The sequence below is a fragment of the Lontra canadensis genome, unplaced genomic scaffold, assembly GCF_010015895.1.
Source record: "Lontra canadensis isolate GAN:19392208 unplaced genomic scaffold, GSC_riverotter_1.0 scaffold7, whole genome shotgun sequence".
In the NCBI taxonomy this organism is placed as follows: Eukaryota; Metazoa; Chordata; class Mammalia; order Carnivora; family Mustelidae; genus Lontra; species Lontra canadensis.
Window position 1 is genome coordinate 21973047 of NW_022631001.1, and position 17645 is coordinate 21990691.

The following is a 17645-nucleotide window of genomic DNA, read 5'->3' on the forward strand; positions in this document are numbered from 1 at the left end:
CCGGGCATCAGGGTGAAGTCTGTCCTTGTCTTGCCCCCCGGGGACCTGCCACCTGGGGACCCATGCAGTCCCAGCCCTCACCAGCTGGTCGCCCTCATCGTTGTGGAACAGCAGCGGCTGCTTGAGCGGTCGCCGGGTATAGGTGTGCGTGGTCGTGCCCTGGAAGTAGGTGGCAGCGAACTTGGCAAATTTGTACTCGGAGAGGTCTTCCTCGTCCTCGTCAGGCAGGGGAAGGGCTGCATCCAGGTCCTCCTCCACCATCTCCCTGCACCCATGCTCCAGATCCTGAGGAGGCCAGAGGGCTTTCCTGCCGTGGGAACAGACTCCGGCCAAAGCCCTCCCCCAACCTGTCCCTGTGGGGCCAGCTCCTCCTGCACAAGGGTGGAACTGGGTCATGCTGCTCAAGACCCAAACAGAGGCTGGCGTATGGTAGGGTCCTCGATACACGAATGAATGAAAGTTTGTGAATGGCCCTGGAGAGAGACAGTGAGTGCTGAAGGTCACACAGCAAGCTAACAGCTGGGCAGGAGCAGGGGTCATACATCATCACTGCTGCCCTTTGCTCAGAGGGGACCAGGTGGACCTTAACATAAAGGAGGGAGGGCTATCACACTTCGTCCCATCCCCACCCCTGTCCTCGCTTTGGTACCTCAAATCCACTAGGCGCTTGGCCCTCCTGGCCTGGCAGGCCACCCGAAGTCCCCAAAAAGCCAAACATCTTGTCCACCATGTCCGAGTGGTTGATGGGCTCGTGGCGGGCCCTCTCCATCTGCTCCAGGAGCTCCTTCTTCCTCCGAGCCTCCTCCTTCTCCTTCAGCTCCCGCTCTGCGTCCTCACGAGCTAGTTGTGCCAGGCGCGCCTATCAGACGCGAGATAGGGGGGCAGCCTCAGGGAGTAAGCCCTCCTCGGGGAGCCCAGGAGTGCCCCTGAAGCAGCCAGGCCTTGGTCCCCACCTCCAGACAGCTGGCAAGGATGGAGCCTCGGGCTTCTCCATCCTCAGCCCGCCCCATCCCACCCTCACCCTCCAGTGCAGACGGATGCCCAGACCCCGGCTGCTGAGAAGCCTCCAGACAAGCCCAGAGCAATGCCGCCGCCCTTCAGGGCTCAGCTGGGAACCATCTCCTCCAGGAAGCCTGACGGTGCCTCCCACCTGGAGGGGACCCCACCAACCCAGAAATCGCACAGCCGTTAGGTTGAGGCTCTGGACCAGCCCTATCCAGTAGAAATCAAATGCAGGCCATGTATGTAGCGGCTTTGTTTAAAAGAGTAACAAGAAATAGGTGAATTCTCTATTAATAATGTATTTTCTTTAACCCAGTATTTCCAAAATGTTATGTCAACATGTAATTATTATTTTTAAAATAGTACTGGGAGGTTTCACATCCTCCCCCTTGTTTTTCCTGTCTTCAAAATCTAGCGTCTGTTTTACACTTAGAGCCCCTCGCCATTCCAAACTCTTGGTAGCCACCTGTGGTGGGGGGCTCCCAGGCTGCGTGCTCTCACCCCGACTCGGGTTTTTTATGCCCATGTTCTCTCCCACTGGGAAAAGTGTTCCTGAGGGCACGACCCCGTCACTCTGCAGCCACAGCCCCCTGTCCTCAGGCCCCACCCGGGACCAGCACCTGCCGCGCAGACAAGGGCAGGCTGCCTGCACAGGGAATGTTTCACCAGTGTTGTTGGGCCCGTGAGCAGACACCCGTGGGGCTGGGCCACTCAGCTCACCTGATGCTTGCGCTCCGCCTCCTCCTTGGCCCTCTTGGCGCTCATCTCCTTTCGGAGTTTCTCCTCCTCTGCCAGCCGCATCTTCTCTGCCTCCAGGCGCCGCCGGTACTGAGGGAACGGGCCGCCAGCCAAGTGAGCGCGATCATGGTACTTGCTGCCGGCCCCCACCCACCCCACCCTGACTGGGTTCTGGGATGGCGAGTGACCCTGCCGAATGATTTGGCAGACAGGGCAGCTGAGGGACCTGAGAATTTCTCCCGGTCACACAACAGGTTGGGGGCACTGCTGATTCCCAAAGCCAACCCAGATTCACCACAAGAGTGACTGAGGCTCCAGATCCCGCCCTCGGCTGGGAGGAGGGAAATAAGGAGTGTGACTGTAGCTTCTCCAGGTCCCCTGACGAGGCAGGGTCCTGGATCCCCTCTGGAGGTATAGGCCTCAGCTGACAAGCAGGGGCGGTCTGCTGGCCTGAGGCCGAGCAGCACCCTGCAGAGGCCGCAGCCCACCTGGGGCTCAGAGCCCTTACCTCAGCCCGGAGGCGCCGGTGCAGCCTGCGCGCGATCAGGCCCCGGGCATAGGCCTGCACGGTGAGCACGGCCCAGAGCCGGTGGCGGAAGGCCTTGCGCACCAGGTAGGCGCGGCAGCGGGCCTGGAACTCGATGATGCGCTGGCGGGCCAGGCGGTACTGCTGGTTCAGCCTCCGGGAGCGGTGCAGGGCCTGCAGGCGCAGGAAGCCCAGCCGCATCTGCAAGGAGAGCAGGCAGCTCAGAGCCCGCCAGCCCTGCCCACGGGACAGTCCGGCACGGTTGACTGTCCAGGTTGACTGTCCCAAACATAGCTCTGGCTTCTCTAGGACCAGGGCTCCCCAGAGTGAGGCTCTGTTTCCTCTCAGACAAGCGTTCTCTAGGGAGAGGCCTTGGCTTCCCTTGAAGGAGGCCCCCCACCCCCAATGGATCCCCATTCTCAGACTAGGAGCCGGCCCCCTTCCTGTCTGCCTCCCTAGCCCAGTGCCCAGGCCACAGCCCAGTTACTCTGCAAGAGGTCATGTGACATCGGCTCCCGGCACCCTCCACGGTCTCTAATGGCCCAGGTGCTCCCAACCCATCAAAACATTCCAGAAAAAAAGCCACAGACTTTGCTGACCAGATGAGAAGAGCCACAAGAAGCCAACTTGGACTTTGGGCTGGAGGAGCGGGAACAGCTAGCAAGGACAGTGGCAGGAGGCCAAGGAGGCCTTGGGCACGGAGACAACCTGCTGCTACGGCAACAGGGCCGGGTTCAAAGGACTGGTGGGGCAAGGAGCAGCCCCCAGGGAGGCTCACAAGCTCATAGTTCCTCCGGCAGTTGTGGCCCCGCCAGTGCCTCTGGATCAGTGTGGCAGCGTTCTTCAGCTTCAGGAAGTTAGATCTGAAATAGCATCATGGTACAGAGGCTCTTAGATCTGAGAAATAGTGCCCAGAGACAGCCAGGGGACTGGTGGGGTTCAGGAAATCAGGGCTGAGTCCAGCACGGTGTCTCCCAGCTATATGACCTTGGGCAAAGGCATACGACTTCTCTGTGCCTCTGCTTCCTCATCTGTAAAATGGGTACAATACCACCCACCCTGAGTGCCTCACAGCCTCATCACATAAGCCCACTAAGGTGGGCATTCAGAAGGCATTTACTGAATGAAGAAACATATGAACAATAAGTGAAATAATATAAAGATTAAAAGCTTTGAACACTGTGAACGTCACTTATCACTAACTTCACCATTTTATAGACAAGGAAAGTGAGATTTGAGGAGTCTGGGACTAGAGCCCATGTCTTCCGCAGGACTCTGAGCGAGCACAGTGCTGACCCCCTGTCCACATGAGGCAGCCTGTATGGGATGACAGTCCCCTGCGACCTGATGGACAGAGAGACCACACGTCACACAGCAGGTGTCTGCTGAATATAGACATGAACAGTGGAGGGGTGAAGGCTGGGTACGTCTGTGTGGGACAGAGCCGGGGAGCTGGTGCCTGGGTGTGTATGAACGAACGAGCAGCTGGGGGTGGGGATGAACAGATGGGCGGATGGACTCACGGACAGAAAAACGGAGGGAAGGGCAGATGAACTGAAGGATGATGTACAGACAGACGGCAGAGTGGGGAGGGAGGGAGGGAGGGGCAGGTTGTGGAGTTGTGGAGCCCAGCTCACACTGCAGAGTCAGCCCTGCCCAGCTCTGAGCTGAGCTGTCCCAACCATACACGTGCCCCTTACAGGGAACACAGGACATGCTCTGTGAGTCACAAAACCTCAAATTTTCTTCTCTGGGAAATTTCATCAGGCATCTGAGACACTGGAGTGTAACCCGGGTGCCTCATGGATCCACGTGTGCGTACCAGTTTGGAGGGTGTGTTCCATGTCACTGGGCAGATGGGGCCCAGGCAGGGCTGTGTGAGTCACATGTCTATGGTCATCAGTGTTTGCACGATCGTGTGTGTACACTATGCACGTGTGCTTGTTCCTGTGTGTACACACAGAATGTGTTTATTCCCAGCGTTTGTGCAGGGGACAGAGGCAAGGCCAGCACAGACACACACGTCTGTGTGTGGGCCAAGGTGGGGAAGCTGGTCCCGACACACACCTGTCTTTGAACCCCCGGATGACCTTCTGGAGGAGGATGACTCTGTCGGTGATGGCCTTGTCCCGTTCCACCTCCAGCAGCATGTCGTGGTGGTCCTGGAGGGCAGAGATCCTGAGCCGGACCCCCACCCCCTCGCAGGGCCTCCAGCTCAGCCCCCGGCTGCGGCTGCCCCATGCAGGCCCTCCCTCCCTTCCCGTGGAGGCCAGGCCAAGAGCTCCCTGCCCTGCTCTGGCCCCATGGGTAGCTTCCCATGGCCACAGGGACAGACCTGGCTCAGGGCCATTTCCCAGAGGCCAGGGTGGGATAAATGGCCCAGGAGGAGCTAATCTGACTAGGCAGGGTCTGAGAGCCCACCACTCACACACTGGCTTCATCCCTATGGCCATCTCTGCCGAAGCCCCACTTTCCTCAGTGTCTCTGTCACATGGCTCGCTGACCTGGGCCCTGCCATTTCTCTCCTGGTCTCTGTCACTCCTGCTCTGGCCCTCCTTTAGGGACGAAATCCCCCAAAACATAAAGCTGATGGTGACCTTAAAGTGACACCACTGGTTCCCGGGGTCAAGCCTGGTGTCCCCCCGGTACTCCCCTGCACAACCCAGGCCCTGCTGACTTCTCTAAGCCTCTCTTCCTTACTCCAGTTAGACAAAACCACATCATAGGGTCAAGACAGATGAATGGAAGGTCTCCAGGTGCCAACACCATGCAAAGTGCTGGGGTGGGGACAGGGGCCCTGCCCTGGGGAGATGGAGCCACATTTGTCCAATAATCCCAGATCACATCACTGTGGACAGGGCCTAGCGGAGAAGCAGCTGGGCCGAGGCTGTCCGAATGAATGAATGAATGAATGGGAAGTACATGTCTGGGCTCTCGAAATGACAGCACATTTCTGAAGAGCCCTGAGAGGTGAGACTGGGGACAAGAATGGTCCTCAGAGCTCTCTGGCACCAGACACCATCCTGCTGCCCCTTTCCTCCCTTCACCACACAGGCTAGAAGCCCTGCTCTCTACTCCAGGTCAGGGCACTTCATGGGCCATGGGCTTCTCCCTTCTGAGCCTCTGAAAATGGCGTGACATTCTTACGTCCCAGGGCCACTGTGAGGACTAAACAAGTTTCTGGATAAAAAGCGCCCCCTCCTTGCCCAACCAGGTCTGGCACAACAAAGAACGCTCTTTGAAAAGGTTCCAGCGATCTGAGCAGGCAGGGCACAGTGGACATGTTTTTCTGACAAGGACATCAAGGCCCGGGAAGATGAAGGGATTGGCCCATGTGCCCTGAGCCAGGGAAGAATTAGAGGAGCCCAGATTCCCTCCAGCTCTGGGTTGGCTCTTCCCTTACCTCCTGCAGCTATCCCCAGCTACCAGGGCCCCGCCCACCCACGGGAGGAAAGAGCTCTGCCCCTCACCCAGGACAGCGGAAATGGAAATGGAGAAGCAAGCAGGCTGGGAGCTCACACTGTTCCTGCTACAGCTGCCAGGGCCCCGCCAATTCCCAGCAAGCTCTACTCCAAGGCCAAGACACCATATGGCCCAGCTCCCAGCCCTGCCCCCTCCCCAACTGCCTCATCCTGAAGTCCGGCCCCATTGAGCTCCAGGTGCTGCTCAGGGATGGTGTGAATAGGCCCCTGTAGAGGACAGAGGAGGGGGCCGCATGTGGCCTAGCACAGCCAGGATGAGCCCTGCCTGACAGGAAATCACAGGAGGGGGCCTTAAGATACACTCAAGAGCCCTCTGCCCCCAAACACATCCCATTTTACAGATGGGAACATGAGGCTCAGAAAGAACCAATGAGTGGCCCAAAATCCCAGGGCAGACAACCAACCACAGGGTTCTGATTGAATCCAGACCTCCCTGGTGAACCACCTCTGACCTCATCCCCAGATCATAGATGCTCTTAAAACCAATTTCCCGTCCCCCACGGAGGAGACCTAACCACCCCCCATCACAGACCACGGGGCAGGAAGATCACAAAGGCCCAGTGCTGACCGACCTGATGCTCAAGCTTCTTTTCAGAGGCCCCAGGACCCCATTCTCACTGCGACGGGAACTCACACACCCACGAGGCTGACAGAGCAGAGGCTACGCTCACCTTCAGGAAGATCTTGGTTTTGCCAATCTGCCAGTCATCGTGGGTGCCCAGCACAGCCTCAGCCATGCGTTGGCATGTCCCCCGAAGGTCGTCCTAGGGGGTGCACAAGGGAAGGGACAGCCCCACCAGTGAGATAGGCCACCGAGTGTCCCTCCCAAGGTCAAGAGGCAGGACTGTGGCTCCAGCTCTGCATCCCCTGACATGCTGTGTGTCCCTGGCCAGGTCCTGCCTTCTCTGACCATCAGTTTTCTCCTTAGCTGGGCCGGATGATGGTAAAGTCTTCTCCAAGGCTAACATCCAGGGCCCACTGGGCAGTGCTGGTGCTGTGACTACCCCGCGTGCGTGAAGGCCACGCCAGCTGAGCACGGTGACCCAAGTCCTTGGAAAGACCTCTACTGGCCCATCCCTGACTTCCCCAGACACACCCTAGTTGGCTGAGCTAATGTCGAGCCCAGCACGCCGGCCCCACGAGAAAACCGGGACCCTTGCCCAGCCCGGAGCTGGGCCCCTCCCTCCTGCGACCTCCGTCACCAGCCCTGTACCTGCTTGTAGGCGGGCTTCACCCCGGGCAGGAGCACACGGTAGCGCTCCACAAACTCCACGAAGCTGTAGCGGATGGGGTAGCCCGCCCGGCGGATCCGGATGGTCTCCATCATCCCCGAGTACCGCAGCTGGCGCACGCACAGGAGCCGGTCGAACAGCTGCAGGACGCAGGGCCACGGGCATCAGCGCTGGTGCTCCTGGGGGCACCAGCCCCACTGGGCCTTTTCCCAGCCACCCGGCAGATGAGAAGCAAGGCAGGCTGAACCCTGGGCTGCCATTCGAGCTTACTTAGCCACACAAAATGAAACCCTCCTGCCGGACAAACTGCATCTTTGGGGGCACAGAAGAGAAACAGCCTAACTCCCTTTGGGCTACCTTGAGGGGGCTCCTTGGAGGAGGTGGCCTGGGCTCTTACCTGTCAGGAGAAAAGGCACTAGAGGCAGCAGGGGGGACACAGGCAAAGGTGTGGAAGCCTGAAGCACAGGAACGTTTGGGGACTTTATGGGGACTGAGGAGGCTAATGCACGACAAGGTCATGGTTGTACAGGTGTTGGGTGCTTGTTCAACCCCACAGCAGCTCTTCCGACACCTTCTGGCTGCTGGCAATAAGAAGCCTTAAGGAAGAGACAATTGTCCCCATGGACACAGTCAGGAGGTTGTAGAGGGACTGGAGAGTGCTCAGAGGCCAGGCTGGGGGCAGCAGGGAGTGACCAGGTCGGAGCTGCATTTGAGACCCATTGGCTCTCAATGCAGTCAAGAGGGAGCTGGAGACCAATGAGAAGGTCCTGCTGCTAAGGCTCAGGCAATAGATGCTGACGTCTGGGCCCAGAGAGGGTTCTGTAAGCATCTGAGATCAGGAGAGAGGTTACCCAACTAGCTTGGCAGGCCCCTGGCCTCCTTCCCCCAGACTTCCTGCCCTAGATGGGGAGCGAGAACACTGTGTAACCCTCATGCCCCAGCAGACCCAGTCCTGAGCCCCATGGGGGACAGGCCAGCCCACTCTGGGCAATGTTTTCAGGCTGGGGGCAGGACCAGCACGCAGCTGGCTGGCTTCCGCCACCTGTTTCCTCTCCCTCCAGGCACTTTCCCTGGCCCAGCCCTGGCCTCCTTCCTTCCGTCCCTCCCCAGACCCCTCAGGCCCCAGCTTCCCTCCTGGGCCTCTGGGAAGAGCATAGTGGTAAACAACACCTCCCAGAGCTATGGAAAGAAAGGGCTCAAATGAAGGGTGGCTTGGGCTCCCAACTTCTGGCTTCAAGCCCCTCAGTCACCGGGTCTACAGTCACACATCTCAAACGTGGAATCGCAATGGTCCGTCCCTCCTTCCCAGGCTGTTAGGAAGGTGGAATGGGGCTGTGGAGAGACTCTGGCCCATGTCAGGCACATAGAAAAGGGCCAATCAATGTTATTCAGCAGAGTCAAAAAATGAGGGCATCCCCAACAAGTCAGAGGAATCTGGGAAGGCTTCAAGGAGGAGGTGGTGGTTGGCAGGATGGAAGAAGAGGAGGTTTTCAAATTCAGGGCCACAGCAAGAACCACAGCTGACTCTTACGCCAGGCAGTCTGCATGTATATTGCATGAACAGCCCCCGGGAGCTAAGCCCAGCTAAAGGCGGTAGAGTCAGGATTTGAACCTGAGTGGAGCCCGCTGTTGTCAAGGCTCTTTCCAGGAGCTCTGCTACCTCCGGTAAGTTGGAACTGGTTCTATAAGCCCCTTAGGTGCCCTGCTATTCCCCAAAGAGGACAAAGTCTCAGCCCAGCCCTCACCCTGCCGCTTGGCCAGGTGCCCTCCCTGCCCCAGGTTGCACCCCGGCTGGCTGGACCACGGACTAGGGCCACTCACCATGGGCTTCTTGAATTCATTGGGCTTGATGCAGCGCACAAAGAAGGGCTGGCAGGCACCCAGTGTGCGCATCAGCAGCTCCAGCGACCGCTTGAACTGGCTGCTGAGTGTGGGCGAGCGCTTCCTGGTCTCGGCGCCCTGGAGGGACGGACCACAGGGATGGGAGGGGCTGACCTGTGCCCCCAGCTCTCCAGGAAGGGAAGCAACAGGGAAGGTCAGCAGGCTTCAGGCCTGAGGGAGGGCCACCCCTGGAGAAGCCGGGTAGCAGGGCACTTGGGGTTTTCCTGTAACTGGCCGTCTAGGCTGGCTCTGGGCCCCGGGGGCACCCCCTAGGACCTGGGTCTGGAGGAGCACTACAAGGGGAGTGGGTCCCACCCCCCAACACTTCCAGAGTTGCTGGAGGACTCTGGGCAAGGCCCAGCCCCTCTCAGTCTCCATTCTGCCTTGCTGGAAATAAATGAGTAGCCAAACTTGGTCACCTCAGGACACTGAGGTCCTCTCTAGAGATGGGTCAGACAGACCGACATTCAGACCCCAGCCCCACTGCCTCCTAATGGAGTGATCTCACACACCTCGCTGAACAGCCTTGAGCCTATTTTCTAAGTGGGAACAGTGCCACCTCACTAGCTGTGACAAGGGCTGTGACGACGGTGAACACAGAGTACATCTCCGTAAACAGCAGCCTGGGAACCCATGTGTGTGCTGGGGTCGACGGCGGTGCTCTCCGTGCCCTGTCCCTTCCCTGTGGGATTAGCCGGTCAGCAGCAGGCTCAGATAAGCCTCCTAAGGCACACAGCTGGCCTCCCGCTGGGTGGTCCTGAGGCCCAGAGGCTCGGAGGCCGGCTGGCCAGCCGCTATCTGGGTGAGCTGGCTAGAACCCCATCTCAGAATGCTGTGAAACGAGGCAGGGGTGTTAGGGGAGGGCCTGGTCCACAAACAGGAAGTAGGGCATCTCAGACCAACCCTGTGAGACTAGACCTAGAAATCAGACTCAATTCCAAAGTATTTTGATATTGTTATTTCCTTCCCAGCTGCATCTCTGTGAGAATTTATCAGTGAACTTGATTATTATTGTAAGATTTTATATTTTAAATGAGACCTAATTTCATCTGACATCCCTCAGCCCTGCCAGCCAGGCATGCAGGTATAGAGGTGTGAATGTATGGTGGGGTGGGGGCAGGAGCGTGTGACACAGACAGAAGTTAGACCATATGCCCCAGAAACAGAGCTTGCTGGGAAACAGCAAACACTTGCTATTCTGAAACATGCCCGGCCTCTGTGTGAGTGCAATTTGGCACAGGTTCTAGGATCTCGCCAGGGAAGCTGGGAAGTCTGCAATGGGGTCAGGTGACTGTCAGGTCTCTGACCCCATGACTGTCCCAGAACCCCAGCCACAGCACCGGACGACCTGCGGCTTGGAGGGGGAGCAGGCCGGAGTGGGCTTCACCCAGCCCGCGTTGGAGCCCTTACTCTGAGCACACGCACAGCACAGAGACGGACACACAATCCCACACACAGCGCACACAGCACACCTGCACGCGCGCACACACACCCCAAATGGCACATACACGACACAAACCTTTCTTCGGTTTCTGTGATCACTCAGGAACTACTTCTGTCTGTCTGTCTGTCTTCCCTAGGGCTGTGAACCTGGTGAGGACAGGCAGATCTGCCTTGTTTTCGGTCGTGGCCCAGGCCCTGGCACAATGCCCTGCGGAAGCGGCTGCTAGTGTCAACAGGCTCCCAGAAACATCCGCTTTCCGATTGCTCAGGCCAAACTCTAAGGACTGTCCCCAACTCCTGTTCTTTCATTTCCAACACGTCGAAATTTTTATTGGTTCTACCTCCTGGCTTCTGTTCCCCACACTCCACACTTCCCTCCACTCCTCTAACCACCCGGCTGCCCAGGGAAAGCTGTCAAAACACAAATCCAGAGCTCTCCACCCACCCCACTCAGAAGCCCTGCGACGGCTCCCAGCTTCCCTCGCATGAGCACCGCCGTCCTGCTGAGGCCTGACAGGGTCCTGCGGGATGGGCCCGCTGACCTCCAGTCTCTCTGTGCTTCTAGCCACCCCTGCGTCATGCTCTCCACAGGGATCCAGGCGGGTCCACAGGCTTCTCACTCGCTGCTCCTCCCCGCTGCAGCGCCTCTCCTCCACAGCCTCTGCTGCCTCCACCACCTCCTTATCCACTTCCTGTAAGGCCTTTCCCGGGGGGCCCCTATTTGACATTGCAAACCTCGGGCATTTTTCCCTCCTCAATTTCTCTCCATCGTATCACTCTCTGACATACTATGTATTCTATTTAGTTATCTGCTTACTAGCAATTTCTCCTCTGCCAGAAGGTAAGCTCCACAAGGACAGAGGCTGTTTTCAGTTCTGCCTACTGCCCTGTCCCCAGAATGCAGGCCGATATCTGGCACGGAACGGGCACCCCGTTACCCTTTGTGTCTGAAAGCAGGAGTGTGGGAAGGGGAGCTACTCTCACCTCCTGGCCCCCGGGGTTTCTGACTCAATTGTATTTCACTCAGGGGAATGGTGGTCCTTTCTGATATTCATGGGTTTCTGGGAGAATCTGCAGACATTTGGAAATGGGGTAAAGGCAGGAGTAAAATGTCCAGAGCTCAGTGTTAAAGGACTCCCCAGAAGGGATCTGAGGGGCAGACACCTGAGCGGGACGTGCACGGGGCTGGGAACATACAGGCAGGACAAGCCACCTGCATAAAGCTTGAATCAGGGCCTGGGGACATGTGACTGGGGTTAGACATCAATCGGGGGGCTGGATGGCCTGGAAGAACTGCGTTGCTCATGGTCCAGCTGATCCCTCCAGCAGCACTGGCTGGGATGGGGCTGCCCAGGGCCACCTCGGGAGGCAGACGCTGAGTCAAAGGATGGAAATCTGGGGGTTGGAAAGCAGCATAGGATGTGGGTTTGGATCACTGGAAGGAGGTGGTGTGGGCTTCCACCCCAAGATAAAGCACTGTCATCAACAAACTGTGACTAAATACTTCACACTTCACCAGATTTCCATGTCCCTCTAACAGAGCTAGCATGCTTCCAGCAATCCCCAAACCAGTTTTCTCTCTGAGGAGGGGCAGCGCGCACAGAGACAAAGCAGAGGCTTACAAAGCTTCCCCTTAGCCTCTCTTGTGTGGGACTTTGGATGAGTTCCCATACCTCCCTGACACAGACCTGGACCAAAGTCCCATGTGTCACATACGGTGTGACCTTGGGCCTGCACTTTGGGTCTCTCTGGGCCCCCAGCTTCCGTCTCTAATGTGGGGACAATACTACTTGCAGGGTTGCTGTGAGGAGTGAGGGAGGTAAGAAATGTAAGTGGCTAGCTCACAGCCTGGCCCAGGAAAGAAGATACAATCACGATCAAACGCACCACTGTTGTGTTCTAACTCTGTGCTCCAAAACTCCCTCAAGAATGAGCCGTTTCTGAAGACCCCAGGGTCTTCAACTTGGACCTCCCCATGGTTCCTCAATAAGTAGGTTCTAGTCCTAGGGTCCAGGGAAAGAAGCCTCAGAACAGGAAAGTTTATGGAGAGGTTCCCAGATGTCTCCAGGTGCTTTGGAAAGAGAGGAGAGAGGGCAGGAGGAGAAGACGAGCTTCCCTGACCTTCCAGGGCTGCCTAAGACCAGGAGGAACGGCTGAACCTGGGGTGGGGGTGGGTTGGAGACTGGAGGAGAAGAGGAAAGAATGGGGAAGAGCCCAATGCCAGAGGACATGGGAGACCTGGAGCAGAGTCCTGGCTTGGCCCCCGGCTCATGGGGCATGCTGGGCAAATCTTGCCTCTTTTTCTAGGACTCAGTTTCCTCCTTTAAGAAATGGAGAGGCTCACAGTTCACACAACTCAAGAAACAAAAAGCCACACAAAACCACTCCACAAACCACTCCACAAAAAAACACACTCCAAAAAAAGAAAAAAGAAAAGAAAAAGCTGGCCCTTTCCCCAAGCCTCAGAGCCACGGGGGCGGAGGCCACAGCCTAGCCCCAGGGGTCACTGAGGCATGGCCTGCCATCCACTGGCCCCAGACAGGGGTCTTTTACCTTCACGGAAGCTGCCGACTGGCGAAGCGTGCCGGATGAATAACCACAGAGAAACTACAACAGGAACCACAGTGCAGGGCCAGATGGGGTTGGGGGCAAGGAGAACGTGGTGGATCAGAAAACAGAGAGCAAAGTCAGGGAGACAGGACAACTCTCGGGGCAGAGGTCTGGGCTCCCAGGGATTTGGGGAAGTGCAGGTACCCAGACAGGCACCGAGGGGACAGTGGCTCTGCCCTCCCTGCGAGTCCCTCCGAGCGCCCTTCAGGAAGCCCTGGGACAGGAGGAAAGTACGAAATGAAGAGACATAGAATCACGCAGGAGACAAGTCTGCCAGACTACCACTCTAGGGACAAAGGAAATTCTGAGGGCGGGAAATTCTGGACCCCCGTATGGGGCCCAGGGCTGGGCCGCCCATGCCTGCTGCGTTTGGGTCTCTGAACACCCACATCCATCACGTCCTCGAGGCCAGGTGTGCCCCCTTCTCCTAGGCTCCCTATGAGCTGCTGGAGGTCCAGCTGGGGGGACCTCCATGGTAAACCATGTCCCCATCAGGCTGTGCTCTGTGACCTCTCCTGGCACCCTTCTCTGGGGCAGCAGGAAGACCAGACGGGAGGACCATGGAGGCCCCAGGGCCCTGTTCTGGATCCACAGCAGAGCACAGCCCTCACTCTGGGGTCAGAGGAGCCCAGCCGGAGCTGTTGGACAAGGGTGGGCCTAGGCACCAGCCTGGCTTCTGGGGGCCCTTCCTGCCTGATAGAGACCCTGCCCCGACATTACCATGGCGACGTCGGCCTGGAAGATCTGCTTGATGAACTTGTTTCTGGAGGAGTGGACCAGCTGGATGATGTCTCCGTGCAGGGTGTCCCGGTTCTTCTCCAGGAAGCCTGGGAAGTGGCAAGAAGCAGTGCGTCACACCTTGAGAGCTCCGGCAGCCTCCACCTGACAACACCAGCCACTCCCCAAACCCACAGTGTCTGAGCCCAGAAGACCCTCAAACTTAGTTCAACCACATCCACTCCACAGCAGGAGACACAGAAGCCCGGCTTGCCCAAGATGATGGAGAGAGCAGGGGACAGAGCTGGCCCTGGAACCGCACCTCCCTCCCCACATGCACCCCGCCTTCCACCTGTTCAGAGAGAAGGGCTGCAGGCCTCGGCCCCGGGGAGGGCAGGGCTGCCTTCCTCGGGGAGCTACCCAGTGCCTGCACCTTAGTCTTTTGAATGAAGGCACGGAAGCCCCAGTTAAGTAAGTGTGTCACCTGGGAGAGAACACATGTTGGGCTACACAGCTAAGAGCAATGGCATTTAAAACACCATGTACTTGAACAGTGTGCTATATTCCACAAAGTGCCCTCCCAGCACCCTCTATCCGGGGAGTGGGCGGGGATTATCTTCCCCATCCCACAAGGGAGGACACCAATGCTCAGAGAAGCAAGCTGTCTGACACCACACGGTAAGCCACGGGCAGGATTGAGACTTGAATCTCACTGCACCTCACAGACCCTCAAGAGGCCTGCCAGTCCCAGGGACTAAGGAGTTAGGGACTGGTTAATGGGGCGGGCAGGGGGTGGCTCTTGCTAAGGCTGACAAAAGACAGAGTGGCCCACGACTGGGGAGGCCTGATGAGGAAGAACACTGCAGAGAAGCAGCACCCTTTCCCCTAGGACTCAGGGTGCCCAGGCTTGGGGACAGCACAGAGACATAGCACTGGGCTGCCCACCTGGCATCTGGGGAGGGGGAGCGACAGAAGGAACCCAGCAGTGGAAGGGTAGATTTTGGAGCTGGGAAGGAATTGTGGGCTCTAATCAAAAGTCAACAACAGACTCACTCTGGGGCCCTAGGATGGTCCCCCTTCTGGACCTCAGCTTCTTCCTGTGTCAGATCGGAATGACGGTACCCACAATCTCTTGCTTTGCCTCAGATCCCCTAATACCACCTGATTCGTAAATAAAATGCTGGATTAAAACAGTGCTTTGTGAGCCAGGAAATGCTGGCCAAACTGTTTAAAGCAGCTCAAAACTGGCTAGTGACCTTAGGCAAGTCATTTCCCTCTCTGAGCCTCCATTTCAAATCCATGAAGTAGATAAGCCTCATGTTCCCTCCAGATCTAATATTCTATAATTTTATAACTTTGTGTCCACTCAATTTTCCCATCTCTACGCTCAGCAACAACACGAGGCCAGACACAATCCTCTGTTACTCCCGACAACAGACACATCGGTTTGCCCAAAAGTCCTTCAAACTTAAAGTTGGCTTCCTTCCTTCTAACAGCGAGGTTGGATCTCACAGTCTAACAGCTGGGGAGGGCCGACCAGGCTTCAGGTCCCGTCCCTGCAGCACGGCTCACCGATATACTTGTCAGCCTTCTGGGCGATTCCACAAGGGAGTAGGAAACTAGTGGCTCTTTGCTTGTTTTGAATTTCACTGGCCTTCGACCGCCGGTGAAACTCTCAGAGGCTGAACATAAGAGCTCAATATAGACACATGCGACAGACGAGGCCGTTCAGACCAGGGTGGTGGGGGCAGAGTTGCAGGGGCGGTCTGCAGGAATTCCAGGTGGGGTGACCCTGACTGTGGGCTGACCCTCTCCTTCACCGCTAGCTTTAAAACGGAATCCAACTGCACAGACCGACCACATGGACCATGCAGCCCGTTCAACGCTCACACTTGGTCTTGGTGCTCAGAGTCCCAGTGGGTCTCAGGGCTGGTTCTAGGCCTGGCTTGGCCCCTAACCGGCGATGTGATGGAAAGACGGTTAACTTTCCCTTTCGAGCCTCAGCTTCCCTCTCTGCAAATAGGAGCACGGAGCCCACCCAAAAGAATGGAAAGCAGGGACTCAAACATATTTGCAAACCCATGTTCACAGCAGCTAAAAGGTGGAAACAACCCAAATGTGCATCAAGAGATGAATGAATTTTATATATTAAATATATATTATATACATACGCATATGTGGGATTGACACCTGCTACAACATGGAGGAACCGTGAGGACATTATGTTGAGTGAAATAAACCAGACACAAAAAGACAAATGCTGTACAATTTCACTTAGATGAGGTCTCTCGAGTAGTCAGATATATAGAGAGAAAGAATAGGATAGAGGTTACCAGGGACCGGGGGAGAAGGGCAAATTGTTGCTTAATCAGTATCTCATTGGGAGCAATGGGTAGGCACTGGAGACGGGACTGTGGCACATACCGTGAGTGTATTCATGCCACTGAATTGTAATCTTAAAAAACTGTTAAAACAGTACATTTTACATTATACACACTTCACCACTATTTGTTAAAATCTCTAAAAGAGAGGACCCAGGGGTGCCATGGTGGCTCAGTCGGGTAAGCACCTGCCTTCGGCTCAGGTCATGATCCCAGAGTCCTGGGACGGAGCCCCCAAACCTCCACCCCACCGCCAGTTGGGCTCCCTGCTCAGCGGGGAGTCTGCTTCTCCCTCCCCCCTCCCCCCTGCTCAAGCATGCTTTCTCTCAAACAAACAAACAAACAAACAAAAACTTTATAAATAAAAGAAAATAAAATCTCTAAAAGAAAGAAAGAGCAGCAGACCCAGGGTTTCCTAAGGCCCCTTCGGGCTCTGCTCTAGGCCCCAGCCCGACCCGGGGAAGGAGCAAGGTAAGGGCAGGAGAGGGCACAGGCAAAGAGACTCCAGCCCCAGACAGCCGCTGTACCTTGGCTCTCATAGTAGACGATGCCTGCGAAGTGGTTGATCCCAAACTGAGTTTCGTGGTTGTTCTTAGGGGGGATGTAGTTGGAGTTCAGCTTGTGCTGAGAGTTCAGCTTATGCAGCATGGTGGTGTCTGTGCCCTGCGGGAACCGATGGCTGTGCTCAGCCCCCCTCTGCCCCAGGTCCTCCTGCCTCCGCTGGCCCAGGCCTTTGCACCCGCTCTTTGGTCTTTCTCAAGAGTGTCCTCCATTTGCACCCCACACAGGAGCTCTCTGGGCCTCTACTTCACCATCTGTTAGGTGGGTGGATTGGAACTACACTACCTTGAGCATTCAGTCCAGCTTAGAAAATCTATTTCCCACAGTGAAAATCATGGGAGCAGTCCCTCCCCCTCTCTGACACCCATCCCAGGTCTGGAGCACCTGCTCTGTACCAGCTACATGCTTAGATCTCCATCATTTGGTCCAGGACCCCATGGACTGCAGGTGATCCCCAAATGTCAGAGGAATGCACCTGTCCTGGCCTCAGAGCCACCCTGAGAGGCACTTATCATTGGTCCCATTTTACAGATGAGGAAAGCGGAGGCTCAGGGTGGAAGGGGGTGTTTTGCACAGGCGTCCAACAATGGGCAGACGCACCTTGGGGAACTTGCTCTCCTCGTCGATGAGGGAGATGATGTTCATGGGCTTGTTGGCGATCATGTCCAGGGCGTCCTGGTTGTCGGTAAACTCGATGTGCAGCCAGTCGATGCTCTCCAGGTCGTACTCCTCCTGCTCCAGCTTGAACACGTGCCGCACGAAGAACTGCTGCAGGTGCTCGTTGGCAAAGTTGATGCACAGCTGCTCGAAGCTGCAGGGGGCACGGGGGGCACAGGGGGCGGGCGAGAGGCTGAGCAGGCCTGGCCCCTCCACCCTGCACGTCCTTGGCCATGCTGTGCTCCCTGCAATGACTCCCCAGCCTCTGAGGCAGGCAGCAGGGCCCAGTCCCCCACCCTGGAGGTACGGAAGGGGACACGGAGTCAGAAGGCACGAACGGCTAGAACCGTTTCCCCGCATGACCAGACCTGTGAGCCGACTGACAGGTGGGGGCACCAAATCCCTGTAGAGACCT

General features: G+C 56.9%; 1 protein-coding gene across 1 annotated transcript in view; it reads right to left on the reverse strand.

Annotated features, from left to right (window-relative positions):
- Positions 1–17645, reverse strand: part of MYO7A (myosin VIIA) — an 82643-nt gene that overhangs the window by 27870 nt on the left and 37128 nt on the right. The window contains exons 12-23 of the mRNA XM_032852999.1: positions 17174–17384; positions 16540–16675; positions 13635–13741; positions 8802–8939; positions 6962–7120; positions 6420–6512; positions 4334–4428; positions 3045–3129; positions 2249–2467; positions 1723–1830; positions 650–859; positions 82–285 (exon numbers count right to left, since the gene is read on the reverse strand). Of these exons, the coding sequence (XP_032708890.1) occupies positions 82–285; positions 650–859; positions 1723–1830; positions 2249–2467; positions 3045–3129; positions 4334–4428; positions 6420–6512; positions 6962–7120; positions 8802–8939; positions 13635–13741; positions 16540–16675; positions 17174–17384 (1765 nt within the window). The remainder of the gene's footprint in view (positions 1–81; positions 286–649; positions 860–1722; positions 1831–2248; positions 2468–3044; positions 3130–4333; positions 4429–6419; positions 6513–6961; positions 7121–8801; positions 8940–13634; positions 13742–16539; positions 16676–17173; positions 17385–17645) is intronic.